This window comes from Arachis ipaensis, chromosome B5, assembly GCF_059453495.1.
Source record: "Arachis ipaensis isolate K30076 ecotype BB chromosome B5, ASM5945349v1, whole genome shotgun sequence".
Taxonomy (NCBI): Eukaryota; Viridiplantae; Streptophyta; class Magnoliopsida; order Fabales; family Fabaceae; genus Arachis; species Arachis ipaensis.
In genome coordinates, this window is record NC_142440.1 from 145,657,499 (window position 1) to 145,666,047 (window position 8,549).

At 32.7% G+C, this 8,549-nt stretch overlaps 1 protein-coding gene across 4 annotated transcripts; it reads left to right on the forward strand.

Annotated features, from left to right (window-relative positions):
• The first annotated feature begins 847 nt into the window (after positions 1-847).
• LOC107644312 (2-oxoisovalerate dehydrogenase subunit beta 1, mitochondrial) lies at positions 848-8,327 on the forward strand. Of its 4 annotated transcripts, XM_088488232.1 has the most exons (15): positions 897-1,154; positions 1,432-1,507; positions 2,457-2,692; positions 4,146-4,257; positions 4,513-4,548; positions 4,670-4,729; positions 4,803-4,860; positions 4,951-5,048; positions 5,681-5,770; positions 5,857-5,925; positions 6,039-6,125; positions 7,285-7,380; positions 7,561-7,638; positions 7,753-7,839; positions 8,096-8,327. In XM_088488232.1, exons 3-15 carry the CDS (start codon positions 2,511-2,513, stop codon positions 8,129-8,131), a joined length of 1,089 nt encoding a protein of 362 aa, XP_088344358.1. In that variant the 5' UTR covers positions 897-1,154; positions 1,432-1,507; positions 2,457-2,510; the 3' UTR covers positions 8,132-8,327. The 4 variants fall into 4 exon arrangements, with proteins under 4 accessions (XP_088344357.1, XP_088344358.1, XP_016203638.2 ...); XM_088488231.1 differs by lacking the exon at positions 1,432-1,507 and having other exon boundaries at positions 848-1,154; XM_016348152.2 differs by lacking the exons at positions 897-1,154; positions 1,432-1,507 and having other exon boundaries at positions 2,175-2,692.
• The last annotated feature ends 222 nt before the right edge of the window (positions 8,328-8,549 follow it).

An 8,549-nucleotide genomic window follows, 5' to 3' on the forward strand; every position in this document is an offset into this window, starting at 1 on the left:
TGTGTATATGTACTTTTGGGTTTTGGATATGTATGTATATATGTGTAAATATTCTCCGGCCAGTCTTGACTTCGCAGGCTGAGTCAGGAGCTTGTTATTTTGTATCTTTGGCACTCTATTCCTACTTTTGTTATCGTATGTTTGATAGTTATGGTTTTCTTAGCACGCAAGTTAACTCGTTCCTTGAGCGTTGCGCTTTTATTTCGCGATTTTTATTTCCCCTATTCTTCAAGGCTCCTAACATATTATAATTCTTCTGCTATTATATGTACTCATTCCATTTTAGAGGTCGTAATACCACACCACCTCTGTTTTACGGCTTAAGCGTAAAGCTTAGTGTGATAGGGTGTTACACATTTTTTTAGGCCGGATCGGATATCGGATATATCCGCATAATTCAAAAAAATTATTTTAAGATTTTGTTTGGCTGTTTTTACAAAAAAATATCCAGAAATTTCATTTTTTATCTGTTTAAGCCTATTTACTCCTAAAATATTATCAATAATAGTTCTCTTTAATAACAAAAACAAAATAATAACACAAGATTTAAGTTTAATTCTTCTAAGTTAAAGTACAACATAAAAGATTAAAAACATAATATCATAAAATTCATAAAATAACACACTAAAATTCATATCACATTAAGGTTTACTTTCTTAAACTATGCTATTTATATGTGATGTGCAGATATGCAGATTTGCGGATCGGATCCGCGGATATCACTGCCGAATCCGCAATCCGATCCTACCATAGTGCGGATCGGATCGGATCCGATCCGATGGCTCTGCAGATCGGATAATATCCGCAAAATTCGAATCGGATGCGGATAATTACCGCGGATATGCAGATATTATCCGATTCATGTGAAGCCGTAGTCCCTCGTCTCTCTTCAGTCTTTCTCCTCACCGTCACCCTCTTCTCTCCACCTCTTTCTCCTCACCGTCGCACTCACTGACGTCTCCGAGACTACGCCGGTCCGACTCTTCGGTCTCGCTCGCTCACTCACTGTGTCGCACTCAAGGTCGCCGTCACGCGCTGTGTCGTCGCTGTGATCTCACTGTGCCGCCGTCGCCTTCCCTGCCATCGTCTTTGCCGACGTCAGAAGAAAAGGGAACCAGTGAACCAGCGTCTGCGGTCGTCGTCGTCTTCAGTTGGTCAACTTCTTCCCTGTTCTTTCTTTTTTCAATTTCATTGAATCATTGCTGTAACAATCAGGGCTGATGGTTTGATATTATCAGGGCTGAATTCACTGATTTATTGTTACTGGTGGTTGAATTTGTTGCTCTGTTACTGTTGGTGTTGCTGAAATAATAACTTCCTCAAATTTTTTGTTGCCGTATACCTGTATTGACTGATTTGATTCTTACATAGGTGTTATTGATTTGATATAATTAGTTGAATTTAGTTTTTAATTAGGGTTTTTTTTGCTAGGATTTTAAAAATGTCTTCATCACAAACACCATCCGAAACACCACTTATAATTTTATAATATATTATTAATATGATTGTGAAGACATGTATTTTAACTTTTGATTTTAATTTATTTTTTATAATTTTATATTTTTATTTAATTAAGACTGGGTCAACTGGATAAATTACCTGATCGGTTCTGATAACTATGATAAAAACTACGGGTGTTCAAATCCAAAATAATCTAAATTAATCTGTTCATCCAATCCAATTCAAATAAAAAACGATTAAAACCACTAATTTAGATTTGATTGGATTCTATTTTTTACAAACTGTATGGATTGGATTGGATTTTTAATCTACTTAAAACCGATTCAATCCAATTCAAACTGCACAATGTACTATAATATTATTATTTTATTATTATATTTATATTTTTACTTATAATATATTCAATTTGTAATATATTTTTATATTATTCATATATTATTTAATATATATTTTATGTTAAAAATGAAATTTATTTTATATTAATTAACTTATAATTTTATTCTATTTTTATATTATTATTGATTTTTTAAAATATTATTAAAATTTATTATATCATTATTAGTTATTAAAAATTTGATGTTAAAAACTTGTTATATATATTTAATTTTTTTAATTTATAAAATCATAAATTCAATCAATCCAAATCGATTGAAATTGGATTAAATTGGATTGGATTTTCTTTAAAAAATTATCTAATCCAAACTACACTATATCCAATCCAAACCGCAACTCAAACACCCTTACCAAAAACTGTGCTTTGTCCTTTCTTCATTTGCCATTCTATATCCATCGTTGTCACTGTGTTTTCTCTAATCTCTACCTTCCCCACAAATGCACGCAACACCACCATAGATATCATTCTTTGAAACTCTGATATTGCATCACCTAAGCTTATAATCCACAATTTCTGAGTTACCATCAACATACATAATTTAGGACAAACTTACCGTCTTTTTTCTTTTCTCCTTTTTTTTTTTTTTTATTTTTTTTGCTAGTGTTAGGTAGATTGTCAGAGCAAGTTTCTCTCACAAAAGAAAAAGAAATTAGAGATGTCAAGAAGCTGTGTGCAAAGAATTGGAAGATGGATCCCTTGGGTTTCAAAGAGAGGTTTTTCTAGTTCACCTTCTTCTTCATGCATCCAAAAGAGCGGTTCTGAGCAAGGTCTCAAATCATTGAACCTTTATTCTGCAATTAACCAAGCTCTCCACATTGCTTTGGACACTGATCCACGGTATGTGTCATCATTGTTATTGTTACTATTGTTGTTTTTATTGTTATGATTGACTTTTTAGAGAAAGTACATGGAACTAACTTTTAGGTAGTCAGCATTATTCAATTCGAGTGTTTAGGTTTATAAATTAAGATTTAGGGTCAAAAGGATTATAATTTAGGGTGTAGAATTTAAGAGAAACAAATTAATTTAAAAAAAAGCTGGCTGATGTTGGCTTAAAATAATTAGTTATGTAGCATTACTCAAAAATGTCCTTCGATATTTTGCAATTTTTTTTATGTGTATAATGTGCATTGAGTTGGCAGAGAGGGGAGTGGGAAATAATAACATTGTGTTGTAATAACTGAAATCATATTGAGAATTGTTCCATTATATTGGAGAAGTGATTATTAGGTACTAATAGGCTAATCCTATTGAATAGTTGAGATAACAAATAGTATTAGAAATTCTATGTTTCAACTCTCTTGTATAATAATACATTTATACATGATTTTGAGAATGAAATTGTTACTTATCTTAGTGTGTATTCAATGATGCTTAAGTTTTCCATAGAGAACTTTTTTATCAAGAACGTAGAAACTTTGTCCGCAACAACTTTGATTATAAGCTTTCTGCGCTAATGTAAAGTGGTAGAGCGATAGTAAACAATCGAAACCAAGAAAAAGTAAGAGAGAATGAAGATGGTTTTTGAGCTTCAATTATTTAGACATTGGCTCTTACCTTTAGGTTTGACTAACTAAATCTAACCATTGCTAATATGAAGCTTTGTATCCTACTATCCTTGTATACATACATAAAGAACAAGTATTATTATTAACAAGAGAAGGATAATACTAATTATGGAGCATAATATACCCCTCATTATAAAAGATTAGGATATACAAGAATACACAAGCAGCAGCATAGAAATGGAGCGAATTTCTCCAATCTCAATGCATCTTTGGGAAAAGATACTCTTCTAAACATTTTATACTCCTTAAAGATGTGAGTATTATGCTCTATCCAAATACCCTTACTGGTAGCAGAAATTGCAATTGCCATGAATTTTTTATTTTCTTCCTTCTCCCGAAACTGTTTAAACAAGAACTGATTTAAGTCTCTATGTTGTACCCAACACCCATCAAAGATGCTAAACAATGCATTCCATGAAAATGTAGCCTCTGGACAGTTTAAAAGCAAATATGACACTGATTAAGAATTCAATCCACTCATATCGCACACGTCTAGTAAATAACATGTGGCTTCCGACAGGCAATTGTTTTAAAAAAAATCATATGATTTTATTTCTTCTAGGATTAATTTGATCCCATTGTTGAATGAAATTGATATGTATTTCTTGTACACCTTTAAGTTCCTGTTTACATATCTTTAACTCTCACTGTGAAACGAAATTATTTTTTCGTATAGAATCAATATTATGTTCAACCTCATCTTCTCTTGCATTTGATTTCAGTTCTTATGTTTTCGGAGAAGATGTGAGCTTTGGTGGGGTCTTTCGTTGTACAACAGGATTAGCAGACAAATTTGGGAAGAAAAGGGTTTTCAATACTCCTTTATGTGAACAAGTATTTCTTTACTTCTTTGTTGCCTTTCCGTTTTCTCTTTTCTTGTTCTATTCCCATTCTCCCTCTAAATTTTTATGATTGGTTATGATTCTAAAATCTCACTAGACAGTTCTAGGAAGATGTGTTCAATTGAAGATCCAAAAATGATTCAGTGAACTTCTTTAGTTCTTTCTTGCTACGTATGTTTCTAATTGTTTGTAATTAGTATTCCTTTAGCACTCATTTAAAACAATTGTGCTGAAATGCTATTCATAGGGTATCGTTGGCTTTGGCATTGGTCTAGCGGCAATGGTGAGCCTCAGAGCTTAAAATGGTTTTACTTCCTAGTTTTGAACCAACAAATTTAGTTTTCCTTCTCCTTCTCTTTTTGATGTAACAATTGTTTAAACTCCTTTTATATTTTACATGGCAGGGCAATCGAGCCATAGCAGAAATTCAGTTTGCAGATTACATTTTTCCTGCTTTTGATCAGGCATTCTCCCCTCTCACGGCTAGTTTTAGTCAAAGCTACATTCGATAGGTAATTGATCAATTTTTATTTCCAGATTGTCAACGAAGCTGCTAAATTCAGATACCGAAGTGGGAATCAATTTAATTGTGGTGGTAAATTTCTTTTCCTGCTTTAACGTTTGAAGTTCTGGCTTATTTTTATTTTCACCTGTTGCATGAAAATCGTTTTACTCACTCCTATAGGTTTAACGATTAGAGCCCCTTATGGAGCTGTGGGCCATGGTGGGCATTACCATTCTCAATCCCCTGAGGCTTTTTTCTGTCATGTTCCTGGTATCAAAGTACGGTGCTTTCATACATTCATTTTTTGCTGATTAAACTTTTCTTCATTCTTGTTTAAAGGCCCTCTTCATGTGTAAGATGATCATCGGTTTAGACCAAGTGATAGTGAACATGCATGCCTAAATCTAGTCATCAAATTAAGACAGCTAAAAATAATGGAATTTAGAAAGCACCTGCATCTTACCTCCCAGATGAAGCGTGGCAGGATATCTCAAATTTTTTTGAAGTACCATTAATTTATTCAATGATATGCTTGTTGTTGTTTAGGCCTTGAGCATAAAACTGATTTCATTCAGGAGCATCTTAACCCCTGTGGTTGATAATATAAATCAGAGATGGTTTAAAATCCATTGACCAGTCACAAATGGTAATATGATTTATACTTGTTCCTTGTTTATGACATGTATTCTTACATCTTTGACGCAAAGTTACAATGGAATTTCTGCTACCATCAATAGGAAACCCATAAAATCCATTATCACCGATTTTGAACCTAAGTTACATACCTATTACATGCAGTTTACTTCCAAGAGTATACACAGATTTCATATAATTAATGATCTTATTGTAGAATACTGTTGTTTTATGGTTGGTACATTTTTACGAAATGTCTCGAGTGTTTCTTTTAAAGGTGGTCATCCCTCGAAGTCCCCGAGAAGCAAAAGGGCTATTGCTGTCTTGCATTCGAGATCCAAATCCTATTGTATTTTTTGAACCGAAGGTTGTGTTTTATCATGAGAATTATGTCTTCAGCTTCTTTATGGCATTTGACTTGTGAAAATTAAATCATTTGAATCTTGGTTTCAGTGGCTATATCGTTTGGCTGTTGAAGAAGTACCAGAGGATGATTACATGTTGCCACTATCCGAGGCAGAGGTACAACACAAGTCGCATTAAATTCATGAAATGAAGTTAGAAGTTCGTCATAACTACAGAATGATAATTCTGTGAAACATTTAGTCTGATAATTTTTTTTAACATATATTCAGGTGGTTCGGCAGGGAAGTGATATTACACTTGTTGGATGGGGAGCTCAATTATCTGTAATGGAACAAGCCTGTCTAAATGCTGAAAAAGTAAGTTGCATCGGCGCAAAAATAGGTTACAACATACATTCTGCATCACACAATAATTCTCCATGGTTTACAGTATGTTGGGCAAGTTGTTGTTGAAGAATTATACTTGGTTTTTGGAATCAATCATTTTTTTCCAGAAAGGGAAAACAAATTGAATTTGGGGTTGGGATATTTGATCATACGGTTGGTTGAGTTACATGTGGAAGAAAACATTTTTTTTTAGAATTCTAATGTCAGAGGGAAGCTGATTCTGTTTCCATGATTGACAAAAGAAATTAACAGAGACTAGAATTGGAAACCGTGGTCAAATAGTACAGACATGAAACTAATATATCACATCTATTTTATGTCAAAAATGCTATGTTCACACCAAAAATCAGTTACCAAATTATCCATTATGTATGTATTTATGTATAAATACATGCGTAGTTTAACTCGTGTATTTTGTATTTTAATATATATTCTATACAAATAATTCATTTAGTGGCTGATTTTTTGTCAAGACCTAGTATGGTTGATTTTATATGTGCTAGTATATCAATAGGCAGTACTTTTTTTATTTATTATGTGTAATAGTAATAAAAATGGAATTACCCAATATGACAAGTTGTTTATAACTTAATTAAGAAGCTTACAGATGCAGAACAATATGCCATGCAAGTGCTTCATAACTTATTTAGTATTAAATAAACTCAGATATGATTACTGTCAAAAGAATTTATTAATTACAACTCAAACATGAGAATATTGTTGGTATTTAATTCATATATAATAGGAAAAAATAGGCAACAAAATGATAAGCACATATTTTCATGTCGTGTCAATGTACATATGTCTAAGTGAAACTGTAGTTGAGCAGTATGTCAATTTGGGTTGTTGGTATTTAATTTTCATATATAAAACTATTTAGAGCATCCCATCTGTAGATTCTTCTTGTTATTTTCCAGTGGAAAATTCGGTAGTTGAAACTCTCTTAAATTTACTTACCGTTGGGGAAAAAATAATCATAATATGAGAAAAATACTGAAAATCACAATTTGCTTGTCTATCATAAAATATAATCATAATATGAGAAAAATACTGAAAATCACAATTTGCTTGTCTATCATAAAATATTACTTGTTTCTTAAAATTTTCAAGTAATTGTGACATTTTACAGGAAGGAATTTCTTGTGAACTGATAGATCTAAAGACATTAATACCTTGGGATAAGGAAACAGTGGAGGCCTCAGTTAACAAGACAGGAAGGCTACTTGTGAGTAAATTAATTTCAACGGTCAAAGAACGGGTGTATCCGGATTTATAGATGTCTCCAAATACATTGATTAATTATATTTAGATGCATTGATTTATAACTTTATCAAAAAAAGTCAAAATGACCATCAATGTGGAATGGAGGGAGTGTCTTACATGATGCTTTCAATGGGATGTATAGATTAGTCATGAAGCTCCGGTAACTGGAGGTTTTGGTGCTGAAATCTCCGCTTCTATTGTTGAACGCTGCTTCTCGAGGGTATGCTTCAGCCAAATTATTGTTGTAGAGTATATGAAATTGCATTCATACTTAACCATATTCAACAATATCGGTACGAATTCCTAACCGTCTCTTTCGTTATTTGTGGTATAGTTAGAAGCCCCTGTAGCGAGAATCTGCGGTCTAGACACCCCTTTTCCTTTGGTGTTTGAGCCCTTCTACATGCCAACCAAGAATAAGGTAACTTGTCTGTTCGCCTTAATTTTCTTTACAATCATGATAGGTGTACACAAAAAATCAGTTACCAATATATAATGCATATTGAAATATAAAATACAAATTAAAAATGAGTTAAACAAACACGTATTTATATACATGATGACTGATTTAATAGTTGATTTTTGGTGTACACATAACATTTTTGTTTTCCTTATAGGGTAAATTACACTAGCATCCTTGAGATTCCATAACAAGTTCTGCCACTTATTTTATGCAGATATTGGATGCTATTAAATCAACCGTTGGCTACTGATGAGCTTAATCACAATCTTTCAACCATCTATGTGATCTTGAATTCATATGATCATGTTTGGGACGAGATGGATTCGTATAACGCATTGCAGACCATGGAATCTGCGGATTAAATTAACCATGCCCTTCTCCAAATGTAAAACATTTTTTAAAAAATAATAATAATAAAGGAAAGAATGAATGAAACTTGAAAATAACCATACATTCGCATATTAGGCCCATCCTTGTAATTCTATATATAATAGGAATATATCACATGAAATATTTAAATGAGAATGTGAGAATGAGTTAATAGTCAAAATCGTTCTTGAAAGATACTTCGATCTTCATATTAGTCCTCGAAAGATGACGGATATGACCACGTTCGTTCTTCCGTCATTTCCTTCGCTGAGCTGGCTAACGTTGGGTGACGTGTTCCG

Coding starts and splice junctions, on each gene's coding strand:
- LOC107644312 (XM_088488231.1), top strand. CDS start 2,511: ATGTCAAGAAGCTGTGTGCAAAGAATTGGAAGATGGATCCCTTGGGTT. Junction 5,049..5,680: donor GTCATGTTCCTGGTATCAAA/GTACGGTGCTTT, acceptor TTTCTTTTAAAG/GTGGTCATCCCTCGAAGTCC. Junction 5,771..5,856: donor TTGTATTTTTTGAACCGAAG/GTTGTGTTTTAT, acceptor TCTTGGTTTCAG/TGGCTATATCGTTTGGCTGT.